This window comes from Lampris incognitus, chromosome 18, assembly GCF_029633865.1.
Source record: "Lampris incognitus isolate fLamInc1 chromosome 18, fLamInc1.hap2, whole genome shotgun sequence".
NCBI classification, from domain to species: Eukaryota; Metazoa; Chordata; class Actinopteri; order Lampriformes; family Lampridae; genus Lampris; species Lampris incognitus.
The window spans coordinates 9,429,675-9,450,735 of NC_079228.1; the positions used below are offsets into that span (position 1 = coordinate 9,429,675).

The window sequence follows — 21,061 nt, forward strand, 5'->3', positions numbered from 1 at the left end:
AGTTGGGACGTTGTGTAAAAGGTAAATAAAAACAGAATACAATGATTTGAAAATCCTTTTCCACCTATATTCAACTGAATACACTACAAAGACGAGATATTTAATGTTCAAACTGATAAACTTTATTGTTTTGTTTTTTTTGCAAATATTCACTCATTCTGAATTTGATGCTTGCAACACATTCCAAAGAAGCTGGTACAGGGGCATGTTCACCACTGTGTTACACCACCTTTCCTTTTAACAACACTCAGTAAGTGTTTGGGAACTGAGGACACCACTTGTTGAAGCTTTGTAGGTGGGATTCTTCCCCATTCTTGCTTGATGTACGACTTCAGTTGCTCAACAGTCTGGGGTCTCCGTTGTCGTATTTTGCGCTTCATAATGCACCACACATTTTCAATGGGAGACGGGTCTGGACTGCAGGCAGGCCAGTCCAGTACCCGCACTCTTTTACTACGAAGCCCCGCTGGTGTAACACGTGCAGAATGTGGCTTGGCATTGTCTTGCTGAAATAAGCAGGGACGTCCCTGAAAAAGACGTCGCTTGGATGGCAGCATATGTTGCTCCAAAACCTGTATGTACCTTTCAGCATTAATGGTGCCTTCACAGATGTGCAAGTTACCCATGATGCCATGGGCACTAACACCCCCCCCCCCCATACCATCACAGATGCTGGCTTTTGGACTGTGCGCTGATAACAATCTGGACGGTCCTTTTCCTCTTTAGCCCGGAGGACACGACGTCCATGATGTCCACTTTGCGTCAGTCCATCTCAGATGAGCTCGGGCCAGAGAAGCGGGCGGTGTTTCTGGGTGGTGTTGATATCTGGCTTTGGCTTTGCATGGTGGAGTTTTAACTTGCACTTGTAGATGTAGCGACAAACTTGTGTTAACTGACGATGGTTTTCCCAAGTGCTCCTGAGCCCACGTGGTAATAATATCCTTTACACAATGATGTCGGTTTTTAATGCAGTGCCGCCCGAGGGGTCGAAGGTCACGGGCATTCAATGTTGGTTTTCGGCCTTGCCGCTTACATGCAGAGATTTCTCCGGATTCTCTGAATCTTGTGATGATATTATGGACTGTAGATGATGAAATCCCTAAATTCCTTGCAGTTGTACGTCGAGAAACGTTGTTCTTAAACCGTTGGACTATTTGCTCACGCAGTTGTTCACAAAGTGGTGAACCTCACCCCATCCTTGCTTGTGAACGACTGAGCCTTTTGGGGATGCTCCTTTTATACCCAATCATGACACTCACCTGTTTCCAGTTAACCTGTTCACCTGTGGAATGTTCCCAACAGGTGGTTTTGAGCATTCCTCAACTTTCCCAGTCTTTTGTTGCCCCTGTCCCAGCTTCTCTGGAACGTGTTGCAGGCATCAAATTCAAAATGAGTGAATATTTGCAAAAAACAATAAAGTTCATCAGTTTGAACATTAAATATCTTGTCTTTGTAGTGTATTCAATTGAATATAGGTGGAAAAGGATTTGCAAGTCATTGTATTCTGTTTTAAATCACATTTTACACAACGTCCCAACTTAGTTGGAATCGGGGTTTGTATAAAGGCCATCAGGGGTTTAGTGGTTAGCACTGATCCCTCACACCGAGCTCCTCTGTGTGGAGTTTGGATGTTCTCATTGTGGAAAAAAAAAAACCTACAGCGAAAAATAAATTCTTAAAGTTGCCACTCGTAGATTGAAAATTCCAGCAGCTTTAATCTCGCACTTGCAGGCAAGGGAGACCAGTAACTTACGTACTGTTGTTCTGAAAGACTGGCTGCTCAGACGTAAAGGAGCAGTTCTTTCTATATAGTAAGTAGCAGTCTACAGATGATGTAATGTCAGTTCACAGGCTTATGTCAGTTGCATTCACAGTAGCATGGTAGACTTACTAGCTCCAACACCAATGTGAAACTATGTAAACAAATTTACATTGTATACCACAGACCTTGGCCTTGGAAATAGAGCAGTGTCATTTGCATAAATAAGGGCAGTTAGCATATAGAAGGACAATATAACCCGCTAGTAGTAGTGGTAGCATATAGAAGGGCAATCAACAGGGTAAGAGTCCTCCAGGGAGTAATCAAATGAGAGATGATTCAATTGGGCTCAAATTAGGTAAGCGCCTATCTAGAGAGGTACTCAGATCTTGGTGCCTTCCTGTCTGAAGGAAAGCCCTTGATCATAATGGAGGTGGGGGGAAAAACGTCCACACTGTGTTGGTGAGGCGTTTCCTCCTCTTCTCGATGTACTGGAGACTAAAACCGTGGTTCTCACTCTGGTTGTTCAGCAGTTCTGGTGGAACCCGAGGTTCAGAACCACTGCTCTGAATTGTCCATAGCTGGAATGGTGAGTGAGTGGCTGTGTGAGTCCAACTGTGATTGACCGTTGACCTGTCTTGGTGTCTCTCTGCCTCTCGTGCATGATAGGATAGACTCCCGATGGGCGTCTGGGTAGCAGAACGGTCTATTTCGTTGTCTACCAACACGGGGATCGCCCGTTTTAATCCCCGTCTTACCTCCGGCTTGGTCGGGCGTCTCTACAGACACGATTGGCGGCGTCTGCGGGTGGGAAGCCGGGTGTGGGTATGTGTCTTGTTCGCTGCACTAGCGCCTCCTGTGGTCGGTTGCATGGGGTGCCTGTTCGGGGGGGGGGTTGTACTGGGGGGGAATAGCGTGATCCTCCCACACGCTATGTCCCCCTGGCGAAACTCCTCACTGTCAGGTGAAAAGAAGCAGCTGGCGACTCCATATGTATCGGAGGAAGCACTTGGTAGTCTGCAGCCCTCCCCGGATCGGCAGAGGGGGTGGAGCAGCGACCAGGACGGCCCGGAAGAGGGGGATGAAGAAAAAAGGGGGGAAATCCCCCCCCCCCAAAAAAAAAAGAAGGGTAGACTTCCGACACCTACAATGCTGACTTGGGCAGTGGATTAATGGACGTGTTATACGTGGAAGTCTCTGACTGTAGCTGTATGGCAGAAGAAGCTGAAGCTCCGCCCCTGTGAACTGTTCTGTTTTTACTTGTTCAGATGAAGTGCTGCAAGTACTGGCCCGATGACAGCGAGCTCTATGGAGACATTAAGATAACGCTGCTGAAAACAGAAACACTGGCGGAGTACACCGTCCGCACTTTCGCTATGGAGCGGGTGAGTCGCACTCTCTTTATTTCGACCTCCAGCCTATTTTTTTTTTATTGCCTGTATTCCAGAAATATATATATACTGTAATGTGCAGATAATACAATCCCTCGCACTGTCCCCCCAAACTGAAATGTACTTTTAGTTCAGTACCATTTTATTTATGGGTTTCTGTCCCGGGACGTTTACCCAGGAGTCCGGTTCTTAAGTTCAAGTGACAGCGTTTCATTGTTTATCTCTGCAGAGAGGCTACCCCACTAAACACGAGGTTCGCCAGTTCCATTTCACCTCCTGGCCTGAGCACGGCGTACCCTACCACGCCACGGGCCTGCTGGCCTTCCTACGCCAGGTCAAGGCCTCCACGCCGTCGGACGCCGGGCCTGTGGTGGTCCACTGCAGGTGACTGACGGCGAACTTTTAGTCCCGTCTGAACATCTGGCGAGAGTTTATTTGGAAGGCGCTTTTTCTACCTCAAGCCGGTCATCGGGTACCACCAGCGCTGCTGGCTTTCTGCTCTGCCAGCTTGTTCGGTCCGTCGTTCCAGTTATTCCAGATTCCACTCACCAAGGTTTTGGACCTCAGGCGCATCCTGGAAAACCTGGAAATTTATACAGTAGTTTTCCGGTCATGGAAAACACCTGGAAAGTGATAAAATTGATCAAATATCTTGGAAAGATGATTGAAGTCATGGACAATAGTAAAGACAGGTTATAACATGGTGTGTTTAGCTGCTGACAGTGCATGTTTTCACCCTTATGTTCAGCTGCTGTCACTACACAACACACTCCACTCATGATAAGACTTAAACACTGGGTGCTGGATCCTGAATATATAAATATATAGCGGCGTCCGGGTAGCATGGCGGTCTATTCCGTTGCCTACCAACATGGGGCTCGCCAGTTCGAATCCCCGTGTTACCTCCGGCTTGGTCGGACGACCCTACAGAAAAAATTGGTTGTGTCTGCGGGTGGGAAGCCGGATGTGGGTATGTGTCCTGGTCGCTGCACGAGCGCCTCCTCTGGTTGGTCGGGGCACCTGTTCGGGGGGGGGTAACTGGGGGGAGTAGTGTGATACTCCCACGCGCTACGTCCCCCTGGTGAAACTCCTCACTGTCAGGTGAGAAGAAGCGGCTGGTGACACCTCATGTATCGGAGGAGACATGTGGTAGTCTGCAGCCCTCCCCGGGTCGGCAGAGGGGGTGGAGCGGCAACCGGGACGGCTCGGAAGAGTGGGGTAATTGGCCGTATACAATTGTGGAGGAAAAAGGGGGGAAAACCCCAATTAAAAAAAACAAAACAAAACAAAAAAAACACGCACTCCCGTCTGAACTTGTGATATGGAACTTGTGATACCGCCACACGGACGTTCCAGGCAAGATGTGGATTCTGGCAAAGGTCGGCTTTAATTCTGGGCCATGTGTTCAGTGAGCGGCTAAAAGTTAGACGGTCCATTTAGAGACTCCTGTGGCTTCCACTGGAGGTTAATAGTAAGCAACATTGGTAACACTTTAGTATGGGGAACGTAGCCACCATTAATTAGGTGCTTATTAGCATGCAAATTAGCAACATATTGGCTCTTAATTGGTCATTATTACGTACTCATTAATGCCTTATTCTGCATGGCCTTATTATATAACCAGTAAGCCATTAACTATGAGTTTTCCCTCTATAACCTCAGAAGTATTGCTTATTAGTAGCACCATCTCAATATGCTTTGCTTAGTATGGCCTTTATAAGGTGGTAGTACCACAAGAAGAGTTATTCTCCCTTACTAACACTTAATGAATATGCTCTGTTCTTACATAACAACACACAAAGCTACAAGTGTTCATAGTGTTAAATTACTCTAAATTAAGTTTTTGTTACTTAGAATATGTTCCCCATACTAAAGTGACATCTTGATCATTACTAATTCACTAGCAATTATGTTTTTTTATGTTCCCCATACTAAAGTGTTACCGCAACATTTTATTTATAGCACTCTTTTAAACACACTCTTACAAAGAGCTTTTCACTCAAGGCAGGAAATAGACGTAAAGACATAAAATACATTGCATGATTATAAAACGTGGTGTAAGGGACAACAGCCCAAGCTTAGAAACGCACCGTCAGTACTGAATACCGACCGTCCATGAGTGGAGGCTACCGTGTGTATCACAGCAAAAGTTAAATGCCATGGAAAAGTCCTGGAAAAGTCCTGGAAAGGGGTGTTATAAAGAGTGGGAACCCTGACTTGGACAAACAGGTGAATGTAGAGAACCACCTGGCAGAATAGAAAGCCGGCAGTACCGGTGGTACCTGAGGACCCGATTGAAAACCACCTGCCTTTGTGTCAGGCGTTGTGAATCATTAATGAAGGGTCTCGGGGGGGGGGGGGGTTGGGAGGGATCAGGACCAGAGGTGACTATATAACAAAAGCTCTTGCCAAGTATGTGCCGGTACAGCCGGTGTGCAGCCACGCTGACCTCGATTGTGTCTCCTGTGCGGTTGTGTCTCTGTGCGGTTGTGTCTCTGTGTGGTTGTGTCTGTGCGGTTGTGTCTCTGTGTGGTTGTGTCTGTGCGGTTGTGTCTCCTGTGTGGTTGTGTCTGTGCGGTTGTATCTCCTGTGCGGTTGTGTCTCGTGTGCGGTTGTGTCTGTCTGGTTGTGTCTCTGTGCGGTTGTGTCTCCTGTGCGGTTGTGTCTCCTGTGCGGTTGTGTCTCCTATGTGGTTGTGTCTCTGTGCGGTTGTGTCTCTGTGCGGTTGTGTCTGTGCGGTTGTGTCTCCTGTGTGGTTGTGTCTGTGCGGTTGTATATCCTGTGCGGTTGTGTCTCGTGTGCGGTTGTGTCTGTCTGGTTGTGTCTCTGTGCGGTTGTGTCTCCTGTGCGGTTGTGTCTCCTGTGCGGTTGTGTCTCTGTGCGGTTGTGTCTGTGCGGTTGTGTCTCCTGTGTGGTTGTGTCTCTGTGCGGTTGTGTCTCTGTGCGGTTGTGTCTCTGTGCGGTTGTGTCTCCTGTGTGGTTGTGTCTCCTGTGTGGTTGTGTCTCTGTGCGGTTGTGTCTCTGTGCGGTTGTGTCTCCTGTGTGGTTGTGTCTCTGTGCGGTTGTGTCTCCTGTGTGGTTGTGTCTCTGTGCGGTTGTGTCTCTGTGCGGTTGTGTCTCCTGTGTGGTTGTGTCTCTGTGCGGTTGTGTCTCTGTGTGGTTGTGTCTCTGTGCGGTTGTGTCTCCTGTGTGGTTGTGTCTCTGTGCGGTTGTGTCTCTGTGCGGTTGTGTCTCTGTGCGGTTGTGTCTCTGTGCGGTTGTGTCTCCTGTACGGTTGTGTCTGTGCGGTTGTGTCTCCTGTGTGCGGTTGTGTCTCTGTGCGGTTGTGTCTCTGTACGGTTGTGTCTGTGCGGTTGTGTCTCCTGTGTGCGGTTGTGTCTCTGTGTGGTTGTGTCTCTGTGCGGTTGTGTCTCTGTGCGGTTGTGTCTCTGTGCGGTTGTGTCTCTGTGCGGTTGTGTCTCCTGTACGGTTGTGTGTCTGTGCGGTTGTGTCTCCACAGCATCGGCGCCGGCAGGACGGGCTGTTACATCGTGCTGGATGTCATGTTGGACATGGCCGAGTGTGAAGGAGTGGTGGACATCTACAACTGTGTCAAGACCCTCTGCTCCAGACGCATCAACATGATCCAGACGGAGGTGTGTGGTGGTGGGGGTGGTGGGGGGGGGCAGTGGGGGCTGGGGGGGCAGCTGGCGCCACACCATCGCTGGTTGAGTCTTGCAGCAGCCGGTGTGTTCTCAGATGCTGAAAGCTGCAGCGCTGTGACTACTGTGTTGTATTACAGTGAAAAGTACTGATTACTGTGTTGTAGTACAGTCAAAAGTACTGACTACTGTGTTGTATTGCAGTGAAAGGTACTGACTACTGTGTTGTATTACAGTGAAAAGTACTGACTACTGTGTTGTATTACAGTGAAAGGTACTGATTACTGTGTTGTAGTACAGTCAAAAGTACTGACTACTGTGTTGTATTACAGTGAAAGGTACTGACTACTGTGTTGTATTACAGTGAAAAGTACTGACTACTGTGTTGTATTACAGTGAAAAGTACTGACTACTGTGTTGTATTACAGTGAAAGGTACTGACTACTGTGTTGTATTACAGTGAAAGGTACTGACTACTGTGTTGTATTACAGTGAAAAGTACTGACTACTGTGTTGTATTACAGTGAAAGGTACTGACTACTGTGTTGTATTACAGTGAAAAGTACTGACTACTGTGTTGTATTACAGTGAAAGGTACTGACTACTGTGTTGTATTACAGTGAAAAGTACTGACTACTGTGTTGTATCACAGTGAAAGGTACTGACTACTGTGTTGTATTACAGTGAAAGGTACTGACTACTGTGTTGTATTACAGTGAAAAGTACTGACTACTGTGTTGTATCACAGTGAAAGGTACTGACTACTGTGTTGTATTACAGTGAAAGGTACTGACTACTGGGTTGTATTACAGTGAAAAGTACTGACTACTGTGTTGTATTACAGTGAAAAGTACTGACTGCTGTGTTGTATTACAGTGAAAAGTACTGACTACTGTGTTGTATTACAGTGAAAGGTACTGACTACTGGGTTGTATTACAGTGAAAAGTACTGACTACTGTGTTGTATTACAGTGAAAAGTACTGACTGCTGTGTTGTATTACAGTGAAAAGTACTGACTACTGTGTTGTATTACAGTGAAAGGTACTGACTACTGTGTTGTATTGCAGTGAAAAGTACTGACTACTGTGTTGTATTGCAGTGAAAGGTACTGACTACTGTGTTGTATCACAGTGAAAGGTACTGACTACTGTGTTGTATTACAGTGAAAGGTACTGACTACTGTGTTGTATTACAGTGAAAGGTACTGACTACTGGGTTGTATTACAGTGAAAAGTACTGACTACTGTGTTGTATTACAGTGAAAGGTACTGACTACTGTGTTGTATTACAGTGAAAGGTACTGACTACTGTGTTGTATTACAGTGAAAAGTACTGACTACTGTGTTGTATTACAGTGAAAGGTACTGACTACTGTGTTGTATTGCAGTGAAAAGTACTGACTACTGTGTTGTATTGCAGTGAAAGGTACTGACTACTGTGTTGTATCACAGTGAAAGCTACTGACTACTGTGTTGTATTACAGTGAAAGGTACTGACTACTGTGTTGTATCACAGTGAAAGGTACTGACTACTGTGTTGTATTGCAGTGAAAGGTACTGACTACTGTGTTGTATCACAGTGAAAGGTACTGACTACTGTGTTGTATCGCAGTGAAAGGTACTGACTACTGTGTTGTATCACAGTGAAAGGTACTGACTACTGTGTTGTATTAGAGTGAAAGGTACTTACTACTGGGTTGTATTACAGTGAAAAGTACTGACTACTGTGTTGTATTACAGTGAAAAGTACTGACTGCTGTGTTGTATTACAGTGAAAAGTACTGACTACTGTGTTGTATTACAGTGAAAGGTACTGACTACTGTGTTGTATTGCAGTGAAAAGTACTGACTACTGTGTTGGAATTCAGTGAAAGGTACTGACTACTGGGTTGTATTACAGTGATAGCTACTGACTACTGTGTTGTATTGCAGTGAAAGGTACTGACAACTGTGTTGTATTACAGTGAGAAGTACTGCCTGCTGTGTTATATTACAGTGAAAAGTACTGACTACTGTGTTGTATTACAGTGAAAGGTACTGGCTACTGTGTTGTATTACAGTGAAAAGTACTGACTACTGGGTTGTATTGCAGTGAAAGGTACTGACTACTGTGTTGTATTACAGTGAAAAGTACTGAATACTGTGTTGTATTACAGTGAAAAGTACGGACTACTGGGTTGTATTACAGTGAAAAGTACTGACTACTGGGTTGTATTACAGTGAAAAGTACTGACTACTGTCTTGTATTACAGTGAAAAGTGCTGACTACTGTGTTGTATTATAGTGAAAGGTACTGACTACTGTGTTGTATTACAGTGAAAAGTACTGACTACTGTGTTGTATTACAGTGAAAGGTACTGACTACTGTGTTGTATTACAGTGAAAGTACTGACTACTGGGTTGTATTACAGTATTTTAACTTGCCACAACATGAACTCCCCTCTGCAGGCATTTCACACCAGAACGACCGGGATTTCACCCCTACCTAGAACGACACGGTTTTTAAACTCTATATTCTGTCAGGATTAATACCCAGTTGAGATATTAATGCAGTACATATGTTAGTATGTCTGTTATGAAACTAACTGACACCAAAATTAACATTTTAACAACTTTAATACTATTTTTAAACAGTTTATAACACAAATAAACATGGACGCAAGCACCCCAAGCATACCGCTAAGCGTTTTCCATTATAATTTTTTTCTTTTTGAATTCTCCTTTGAATTATCATAACTTGTTTTTGTGCGATTGATCTACAACTCATTTTAATGCAAATATACACTACCGTTCAAAAGTTTGGGATCACATTGAAATGTCCATATTTTTGAAGGAAATGCACTGTACTTTTCAATGAAGATAACTTTAAACTAGTCTTAACTTTAAAGAAATACACTCTATACATTGCTAATGTGGTAAATGACTATTCTAGCTGCAAATGTCTGGTTTTTGGTGCAATATCTACATAGGTATATAGAGGCCCATTTCAAGCAACTATCACTCCAGTGTTCTAATGGTACAATGTGTTTGCTCATTGGCTCAGAAGGCTAATTGATGATTAGAAAACCCTTGTGCAATCATGTTCACACATCTGAAAACAGTTTAGCTCGTTACAGAAGCTACAAAACTGACCTTCCTTTGAGCAGATTGAGTTTCTGGAGCATCACATTTGTGGGGTCAATTAAACGCTCAAAATGGCCAGAAAAAGAGAACTTTCATCTGAAACTCGACAGTCTATTCTTGTTCTTAGAAATGAAGGCTATTCCATGCGAGAAATTGCTAAGAAATTGAAGATTTCCTACACCGGTGTGTACTACTCCCTTCAGAGGACAGCACAAACAGGCTCTAACCAGAGTAGAAAAAGAAGTGGGAGGCCGCGTTGCACAACTGAGCAAGAAGATAAGTACATTAGAGTCTCTAGTTTGAGAAACAGACGCCTCACAGGTCCCCAACTGGCATCTTCATTAAATAGTACCCGCAAAACACCAGTGTCAACATCTACAGTGAAGAGGCGGCTGCGGGATTCTGGGCTTCAGGGCAGAGTGGCAAAGAAAAAGCCATATCTGAGACTGACCAATAAAAGAAAAAGATTAAGATGGGCAAAAGAACACAGACATTGGACAGAGGAAGACTGGAAAAAAGTGTTGTGGACGGATGAATCCAAGTTTGAGGTGTTTGGATCACAAAGAAGAACGTTTGTGAGACGCAGAACAAATGAAAAGATGCTGGAAGAATGCCTGACGCCATCTGTTAAGCATGGTGGAGGTAATGTGATGGTCTGGGGTTGCTTTGGTGCTGGTAAGGTGGGAGATTTGTACAGGGTAAAAGGGATTCTGAATAAGGAAGGCTATCACTCCATTTTGCAACGCCATGCCATACCCAGTGGACAGCGCTTGATTGGAGCCAATTTCATCCTACAACAGGACAATGACCCTAAACACACCTCCAAATTGTGCAAGAACTATTTAGAGCAGAAGCAGGCAGCTGGTATTCTATCGGTAATGGAGTGGCCAGCGCAGTCACCAGATCTGAACCCCATTGAGCTGTTGTGGGAGCAGCTTGACCGTATGGTACGCAAGAAGTGCCCATCCAACCAATCCAACTTGTGGGAGCTGCTTCTGGAAGCGTGGGGTGCAATTTCTCCAGATTACCTCAACAAATTAACAGCTAGAATGCCAAAGGTCTGCAATGCTGTAATTGCTGCAAATGGAGGATTCTTTGACGAAAGCAAAGTTTGATGTAAAAAAAATCTTATTTCAAATACAAATCATTATTTCTAACCTTGTCAATGTCTTGACTCTATTTTCTATTCATTTCACAACATATGGTGGTGAATAAGTGTGACTTTTCATGGAAAACACAAAATTGTTTGGGTGATCCCAAACTTTTGAACGGTAGTGTATGTACTTTTAGGAGCATGCAGGGAGCGGCAGGTCTATACAATTTTTTTTCACAAATTTATTAAACTTTGAAAATCCAAAACCGTCAAAATGACTAGACGATTAATATTTTTTGGTTTATTTTAACTTTTGGATAGAAAATGTTAAGTGAGATTGACAGTTCTAGTTTTCCATCTTTCACAAAGTAGTGAAACAAGACAGACTGGTGGGATTCTAGAAAGCGTTACTCCCGGTGCCGAGGCAACACAAGTCGATAAACGCCAAAGTGCACCTGTTATTTTTCTTTTGGATTGCTTTTTAAAAAAGAAAACTGTATCGAACTTATTTTGAAATCTCAACAAGCGGGGAGGAAAGGAAACGAGGAAGAGGGTTGATTTAATGCTCTGTAACCTTGAATGTATTCATGTCCTTTTGTTTGGTTTGATGTCAGGACAAATGGCCTCACTAGTTACACAGCATCTAATTATAATTCTATTTCAAACTAATGTGTCAACTTGGATGGCTGTTCTGATGTCTCTGCCAGTTTCCCCATATATATGTGTGTGTGTATGTATATATGTATATATATATATATATATATATAGAGAGAGAGAGGGAGAGAGAGAGAGAGGGAGGTTTACTGGCTGTAAACTCGTGTCAAGGTGTGGGCCGGGTGACACGGAGCACGCTGACAGTTGTGACTATCAGCTGACATCACAACACCAATTAACTTCAATATTAGTCTTCTCAAGTAGCCAGTTAAAAGTGATGGTCTAATTACTGCAACAAGCATTCTGTTTGTAGATCGCTCAATTACCACCCTCTCTCTCTCTCTCTCTCTCCCTTCCCATAATTGACCCCCTCTCAGTTCAATTCAATTCAATTCAGTTCAGTTCAGCTCAATTCAGTGATGCTTTATTGGCATGACTGCATTAATTACAATGTTGCCAAAGAAAAACAGGTCAACAGAGTACTAAAACAAATAAAAAGAGAAAAGAAGAAAAAGGAATACATAGTTCTGGCAGAAACATACAACAGCACTTGAACAGAAACTGACAGTAATTGACAGTGTTTTGGTCACTCACTGACCCTTAGATTATGACATTCTGACACATATTGTATATGTATCTCATCTTTCTCTCTCTTTCTCTCTCCCATAATTGACCTCCCCCCTCTCTCTCTCGCTCTCACTCTCTCTCTCCCTTAATTGACCCCCCTCTCTCTCCCATAATTGACCCCTCTCTCTCCCCCATAATTGACCTCCCTCTCTCTCTCTCTTCCATAATTGACCCCTCTCTCTCCCCCATAATTGACCTCCCTCTCTCTCTCGCATAATTGACCCCCCCCCTCTCTCTGTCTTTCTCTCTCCCATAATTGACCCCCCCCCGCTGTCAAATTCAAATTCAGAAGTGTTTTGTTGGCATGACAGATAGACAGTTGTGTTGCTAAAGCAGTCATTACCAACAGACCAAAACATCAGATATAACAGATACCAAGAATCACAACATGTACAGGTGCTGTATAAAAACCAGGTTGGTAATTAGTGACCCGTAGTACTTACTAATTATTTATTATTTAACTACCGTCTCTCCTCACCCCCTGCAGGAGCAGTACGTGTTCATCCATGACGCCATCCTGGAGGCGTGTCTGTGCGGCGAGACGGCCATCCCCGTCAACGAGTTTGCCCTCACCTACAAAGAGATGCTGAAGGTGGACTCTCAGAGCAACACCTCCCAGTTCAGAGAGGAGTTCCAGGTAACACACACACACACACACACACACACTCAAACCCCGACACGTGAAGGTCCGGTAGGTGTAGGTGATGTCCTCCTGTGTGCATGAACACCAAGTCCCAGTCCCTATAAGCATGTCCGTTTTGCTTCTGTGCTGTGAGGAGCAATGCTCGGGCTGACCTCATCTCTGTTACCCCTCTGCTCAGCTCACCGGTGGTAATCCTCGCCGACCTTTGGCCCGAAAAATTGCCAATTCTTGTTTCATAGAAGGCGATTAATTTCTTTTAGTGCTGCTTGTGTAACCAGTCCAGTAAAGCAGATGCTCATTACTGCGTCACGTAGCCTGAATGCGTTACCGGCAGTTAGCAGCTGAAACGTGCTGTTCATTCCGGGAGTCCTTCACAATATGAAGCGAGTTAGGTAATCACCTCCATTGTGCGCTCCCTTTCCAGTTTCAAGAGCGTCGTAATCTGCTCGTTAATGATGGAGGAGCTCGCAAGTGTTTTTATCCATTAAGCCTGTGTGGTTCTGATCGGTGGTAAATGTTGTGTTAAGTTTCTCCGGGATGATCAGACTGTGCCATATTTGTGGCTGTCATGTTGTGGCGGCGCGGAAGTGGAGGATATTTCCTCCGACTTCGCCCATCTCTGTCTGATCCTGTTTGTGTTTTGCTTGGTCTGTCTTTTCTTATCATAATCTTCTTTCCGAGTCTCTCGCGTTATCCTCTCATCACAAACGCTTTGGTGCTAATGGGCGCCCGTTAGCTCACCCACACATCGGCGCACATGCACAAAATCAGAGTCGCACACAGACACGCACACAAAAATGTTTTCTATTATCTGTGTTTTTCATCGTTGTCTGAGCATGTTTTGTTTTTTTTCCCCTCCATTTCCTCACGCCGTCCATCAGACTCTGAACTCGGTGACCCCTCACCTCGACGTGGAGGAGTGCAGCATCTCTCTGATGCCGCGGAACCGGGAGAAGAACCGTAGCATGGACGTCCTGCCGCCGGACCGCGCCCTGGCTTTCCTGGTCACCACCGAGGGGGAGGGGAACAACTACATCAACGCCGCGCTCACTGATAGCTTCTTGCGGCCCGCCGCCTTCGTGGTGACGCCGCACCCCCTGCCCGCCACCACCACTGACTTCTGGCGGCTTGTCTATGACTACGGCTGCAGCTCGGTGGTCATGCTCAACCAGCTCAACCAGTCCAACTCTGCCTGGGTAAGACGAGAGGGAAGAAGATAGGAGCAAAGGGGGAGAATGAGATTGGGGGGGGAGGTTGAAGTGGCAGGATGGGTGGGCGTCCAGGTAGCCTAGCAACACAACATTGGAGAACTCAGATGGGGGGGGGGAAAAGCTCGCCTTTGAGTCTGATTGGTTCGTTCTCTTGTCAGTCAGTGTAGCCAACCAGTTAAAACCAAATGCATGAAGGGCGTCCAGGTAGCATAGCGGTCTATTCCATTCCCTACCAACACGGCAATCGCCGGTTCGAATCTCCGTGTTACCTCCGGCTTGGTCGGGCGTCCCTACGGACACGATTGGCCGTGTCTGCTGGTGGGAAGCCGGATGCGGGCATGTGGTCCTAGTCGCTGCACTGACGCCTCCTCTGGTCAGTCGGGCCGCCTGTTCGGGGGGGGGGGGGGATAGCGTGATCCTCCCACGTGCTACGTCCCCCTGGTGAAACTCCTCACTGTCAGGTGAAAAGAAGCGGCTGGCGACTCCACATGTATGGGAGGAGGCATGTGGTAGTCTGCAGCCCTCCCCGGATCGGCAGAGGGGGTGGGGCAGCGACCGGGACGGCTCAGAAGGATGGGGTAATTGGCCAAGTACAATTGGGGAGAAAAACGGGGGGGGGGAATCCCAATTTAAAAAAAAGAGAAGTGGCAGGATGGGTTTGGGCGGCCAGCAGAAAGCCCTCCATAATCTAGCCGCTAGCTGCTCAGCTGCTACGGGGCTTGGTTGCGTTATTGGGAGAGATTTCATTACCGCGGGTAGTCATGGAATTAACACGTTCTTATCGTCTCGCCCGTGTTCGCTCATGCGTGGGTTTGTTCTGCCGTCTCCGTATCTCGGCTCCGTCACCGTGCCGTGTAGGATTCCCGCTCGACATTCCCTTCATGCACGTCCACAGAAACCCCTCTCCGGTGCTCTTCTCTTGTCTCCATAATTCTCTCGTTTCACTCATTCTTTCCATCTCTCCGTTTTTCTCCCTCCCCTCTTTCACTCTGGTTGTCTCCTCCTGCCTCGTTCTGCCAGTGGATTAACAGTTTTCCTGTTCTTTGCCCTTCTGAGCCGGGGCTGCCTGTCTCCTGTCTGCGGGCATAAATATTTATTTCTGCTCCTGCCCAAAGTCACCTGTTAATACCCTTCTGTCAATGTGACAAGACATTATCAGTCGCTACTCCAGGGGTGTCCCGTTCTCCCTGCTGTCATCACAAACACTGTTAGCATGTCCACAGTGTCCCCTTGTGTTTTTCTCCCACCAGTCAGAGGAGAGCATTTGGAGTGGTAGTAATTGGAGACCTTATTTTTCTGTGCAGCCACCCTGGACTGACTGCCTGCTTATCTCTGCCAGGCACAGCCGAGGTCCTCGACTCCATTAATTTATAATGTGCTAATGGTAATGATTTAGACTCATGAATAATTCAAATGGGGACGATGGTTTATGTGAGGGATTGTTTCTGGCAACGAATGGTTGTTGTTGCTCACGTAATTTGGGGCGCTGTTTGTAGATAATCACTGTCATTTAGGCTAATTGTCCGAGCTGTCAATACCCAGGTGTCTGGTTACCAGGCTTTGCCATGCAAGGCTGACGTTAAGATACGTCCTCCCTCTAGCAAGTATGGATCTGATCCCCTTGCTCTTTCCCTCTCTCCTTCCATCCCTTCTTCCTCCTCCCCTGTTATTTGCAGCCCTGTCTGCAGTATTGGCCCGAGCCGGGCCTGCAGCAGTATGGACCCATGACAGTGGAGCTTCTGTCCAGGACGGCAGACGACGACGTCATCATCCGCCTCTTCCGGGTTCAGAACATCACGCGGGTAAGTTTGTCACCGTCGGAGTGGTGGTCTCAAAGACTCGCTTCAATAAAAGTCTGTTAGGTTACCACCTTTCGCCGAACGAGGTGACACGGGGACTACTCAGCCGACCGCTCCCTGATGAAAGCCCTTTAATACTAACTACTTAACTAATACTTACCTCCGGCTCGGTCGGGCGTCCCTACACACACACAACTAGCTGGCCATGTCTGCGGGTGGGAAGCCGGATGTGGGTACGTGTCCTGGTCGCTGCACCAGCGGTGTAAGAACATATCGATACACTCGGGTACAGCAATATCATCTTTTGCGATATCGTATCGATTCTCAAAACCACTGTATCGATTTTTAATTGTTTGCATGTAAAGGTTCGTGACAAACATTGTGTGTCGTGTGTAACCGCACAACTGCTAGATACCAGCGTTGTAATCTGTCTTCACCATTTGACTCTTCCACTCCAACCCAACAACGTAAACTGAGACAGGAAGTAGCACGAAGAGCACGGGCCTATGAAACCGCGACATATCGCCTTTCTTACAGTATCGCGATATGTTGAATCATAACCCCGGTATCGTGATGCGTATCTTATCACCAGATTCTCGCCAATACACAGCCCTACGCTGCACCAGCGCCTCCTCTGGTCGGTCAGGGCACCTGTTCAGGGGGGAGGGGGAACTGGGGGGAGTACCGTGATCCCCCCCACGCACTATGTCCCCCTTGGTGAAACTCCAGCGGGGGAGGATGGGTGGAACCACCCGGCAGCGGCTGGTCCAGCGGGGAGGATGGGTGGAACCACCCGGAAGCGGCTGGTCCAGCGGGGAGGATGGGTGGAACCGCCCGGAAGCGGCTGGTCCAGCGGGGAGGGTGGCTGGAACCAGCACTCTGTGTTCAGTGTTGAAGCGGATAAACTAGTCAGCGTGTACACAATGACGCCTGGGAAGTGTATCGCAAAAAGAGAATGCAACCGGAATCTTCCAGATAACACCTTAACTCAGTTTACCTTTGTCTTTAAAAAGATTAAAAAAACATTAAAAAAAAGGTAAAGCCATTTTGCTTTTTTCTTTTTTTTTTTAAAGCTACGGCCAGAGACGGAGTTGGTGAAGAGATGTTGTTGCCTCATGCATGTCTTCATTTGCAGTCCTCTTAGTGAGGAGCAAAAGAGTGTTGGGCTATTGGTCAGCTCTTTAATTGCTTTCTCAATTGCCCCGGGGTGGCAGCCCGGGGTGTTGGTTTAGCAGCGTAATGGTAAGGGTGTGTTTAACTGCTCATTAGCTGACAGGTGTATATATTATATATTATATATGTTTTATCTTTACATACAGAGTGTTAACAAAATACAGAACACACTGATGAAACCTGCCTCACTAAACGTGTAGCTCTGAATAGATAGACAGACAGACAGACAGACAGACAGACAGACAGACAGACAGATAGATAGATAGATAGATAGATAGATAGATAGATAGATAGATAGATAGATAGATAGATAGATAGATAGATAGATAGATAGATAGATGGATGGATGGATGGATGGATGGATGGATGGATGGATCGATCGATCGGTCGATCGATCGATCGATAGTACCATGACAGTAGTGTTAACCATGTACCAGAGCCATTTTCGGCAGCACGGTGGCGCAGCGGTTAGCGCTGTCGCCTCACAGCAAGAAGGACCTGGGTTTGAACCCCGGAGTTGTCCAACCTTGGGGGTCATCCCAGGTCGTCCTCTGTGTGGAGTTTGCACGTTCTCCCCGTGTCTGCGTGGGATTTCTCCGGGTGCTCCAGTTTGCCCCATCATCATAAAGACATGCATCTTAGGGTCCGTACTGTCGTCTGTGCCCCTGACCGAGGCATGGCAAGACAAACTGGAGTTGGTCCCCGGGTGCTGCACGGCGGCTGCTGCTAGCTACACAGCTAGGATGGGTTTAATGCAGAGAGGAGTTTCCCCACAGGGATCATTAAAGTACATCAGAATGAAAAAATAGTCGGATTATAAACGGGACTGTGACGATGACTCTGTATTGTTTGGCTAACAGTCGTTAGCGGAGACGCTCTCACGACGCTGCTGCATCCGTCCACGCATGCGAGTCACCATGTGGTGCTTGGTGTGTACTGGAGTGGGTTTTTATGATGTGTGTACTTTGTGTGTATGTGTAGTACAGAGTGCCTGCATCTCTGGATCAGTGCCTCTGTCTGGGTGTTTGAGTTGTTCATGATCTAGACTAGTTCCTGCTCCCATTTTACACCCAGCACAACACGTCCTACTGTCCACCTCTGACCCCAGCAACCCACCGCAGGTGCTACCCTGTCTCTAGCCTCCACCAGCCAGCTGCAGATGTGTCTCTAGCCTCCACCAGCCAGCTGCAGATGTGTCTCTAGCCTCCACCAGCTAGCTGCAGATGTGTCTCTAGCCTCCACCAGCCGGCTGCAGATGTGTCTCTAGCCTCCACCAGCCAGCTGCAGATGTGTCTCTAGCCTCCACCAGCCAGCTGCAGATGTGTCTCTAGCCTCCACCAGCCGGCTGCAGATGTGTCTCTAGCCTCCACCAGCTGGCTGCAGATGTGTCTCTAGCCTCCACCAGCCGGCTGCAGATGTGTCTCTAGCCTCCACCAGCCAGCTGCAGATGTGTCTCTAGCCTCCACCAGCCGGCTGCAGATGTGTCTCTAGCCTCCACCAGCTGGCTGCAGATGTGTCCGCACATAGACTCCCTTTAGTCAACAAAGTCCCGGATCTTTGGCTCCCACCACGCCTCCTACCTCACCCTCATGCTAGCCTAATACCGCCCGGTCAGTGGTACCATTGTCCTGTGCCCAACCACCTATAACGCCCCCCCACCTTCCCCACCTCACTGTCTGGGACAGCTCATGTAGGTGACGAGGGAGGTGCACAAACTAATGTCAGAAACTATCACGCGTGACCTCTCTGCAGGGTTCAGAGGAGCAGAAAGACTCCACAGAGCAGGGCGACGGCAGTCTTTGTCCAAAAAAGGTACTCCGTCCAGCCCTGGTTGGACCACACCATGGAGCGTGGGATTGGGAATGATGAGCCGTAGCCTCAAAGCTGAAACTAATCTGGCTTTTTTATTTTTAAAAGGGGGAGAGAACACTCGAGTGACACCCCGATGAGGATGTGTGTGTGTGGGGTGTGAAACATAGTATGCAGTGTGCGTATAATTCTGTCTGCTCGCTGCTTTTGAGTCTAGCCTTTAAATAATTGAATACCAACCCCAAGTCACTCTCTCTCTCTCTCTCTCTCTCTCTCTCTCTCTCTCTCTCTCTCTCTCTCTCTCTCTCTCTCTCTCTACTTGTCTTGTCTTCCTCTCTCTGCCACAGCTTCAGGAAGGCCAGCTTGTGGTGCGTCACTTCCAGTTCCTGCGCTGGTCACCGTACCGTGATGTGCCCGACTCCAAGAAGGCCTTCCTGAGCCTGCTGGCTCAGGTGCACAACTGGCAGAGGGAGTGTGGCGAGGGACGCACCGTTGTCCATTGCTTGTGAGTCCGTTCACCTTCAGCAGCTGCTGCCCTTACATTTCATACTGAGGGAGTCGTCAGTAGGGGGAAAGTCCACCCTCACAGGTTTCTGTTTACATCAGCTGTTTGTGGTCGTTTGGAAGGGCATTTGGTACAAGTGCCCATCTGCCTCCTCTCTGTTATCTGTCAAGACCTTTGATCCTGAAGGTCCGGCTAAATATTACACATCCCATACCTGATCAAGGCCAAGCCGCCGTATGGTGATGAGAACTTCACACAGATGCTCATCGTTAAAATCTACCGGTCGGCCTTTTTCTGACGGTGTGCTGGATTTGAACTCGCTCGAGCTGTGACATTTCACTCTGTAGCGCCCCTCCTGACAGGCTGCCTCAGCTCCTGTGCCGCATCTGTATTAAGCCAGTGTCGTGTGTGTGTGTGTGTCGTGTGTGTGTGTGTGTGTGTTGCAGGAACGGTGGCGGTAGAAGTGGTACTTTCTGTGCCTGCACCATGATTTTGGAAATGATTCGCCACCACAACATGGTGGACGTGTTCTTCGCTGCCAAAACGCTGCGCAACTCAAAGCCAAATATGGTCGAGACAATAGTAAGTAGAGAGGGGGTGTCGCCCCCTCTTTAAACCCGAAAATGCTCCCGCCGAACACGCCGTCAGCCTGTAGGAACGTTGCTTTTTAGTAAAAACTAACCGCTTCTTGTGTTCTCAGGAGCAGTACCGGTTCTGCTACGAGCTGGCCCTGGAGTACCTGGACTGCCTGGAAGTCAGATAGCAGAAATGTCCCGCCACCTCCTCTGCCTCTCGGAGACAAGGCCAAGCGCCGGATCCTGCGGCGGGTCCGGCTAGCTTTGTCGAGTTTATTTAGTCTGTGTAAACAGCTTTGGTTGTTCCTCTTTTCCATGCCCGGATGAAATGTTGTTTGCCAACGATGACACTGAGAAGATTCCCAGGACAACCGTCACATCCCACCGACGACCTCCGCTTTTCCTCGGCCTTCCTACCCGACCCTGTACTCTTTTGTGCCACTGACATCTGCAAAAATTCAGAGGAAACTCACAGGAATGGAGTTGAATCGCCCCCTTGTTCACTTTATGCGGTGACTTGACTTCTGGTTACGAATTACAACAACGTGGGTCTGATTCCCGGAGCTCCACTATGTCCTGCCTTACTACGAACAAAACAAGAGACTATGCGTGATACCGGCCGCCGGGTGATATTGTGTGTGTTTTGTAATACTCTGTATGGTGCAATCTGCTGTCAGTGAACACGCCATGTTGTACCGTACTACAGTCGAACCTTTCTTGGGTAAGGTCGGCGAGGTCACCCCCCCCCCCTGCTTGACTGAGGTTGACGTTTACAAAGGAACCAAGTTGGTCACATCTTATAGACAGACTTGTACAGTAGAATTGTCTTTTTTTTCCTGTTTATTATTTGTGTCGCTAGATGGTTTATTTATTTTTGTTGGGTTTTGTTTGTTTGTTGTATTTCTTTTACTTCAGGTGTTTGTAGCTGTTGGTGTCTTATCAGTGTGCCGGTCCATTCTCTCGGTGTCTGTAAACGGAGGACCACTTCAGCATCTGCATGCCAGTCCTAAGTGTTCCATTGCAGTGTGACCCATGCCGTGTCGCTGTGGGAGGGTGGT

The 21,061-nt window shown here is 47.3% G+C and overlaps 1 protein-coding gene across 1 annotated transcript in view; it reads left to right on the top strand.

Annotated features, from left to right (window-relative positions):
- The window catches only part of LOC130128316 (receptor-type tyrosine-protein phosphatase U-like), a 149,944-nt gene extending 129,753 nt beyond the window's left edge, over positions 1-20,191 (top strand). The window contains 9 exon segments of the mRNA XM_056297953.1: positions 3,028-3,144; positions 3,380-3,534; positions 6,650-6,785; positions 12,776-12,925; positions 13,813-14,127; positions 15,819-15,944; positions 19,271-19,428; positions 19,875-20,010; positions 20,129-20,191. Coding sequence (XP_056153928.1) covers positions 3,028-3,144; positions 3,380-3,534; positions 6,650-6,785; positions 12,776-12,925; positions 13,813-14,127; positions 15,819-15,944; positions 19,271-19,428; positions 19,875-20,010; positions 20,129-20,191 — 1,356 coding nt within the window.
- The last annotated feature ends 870 nt before the right edge of the window (positions 20,192-21,061 follow it).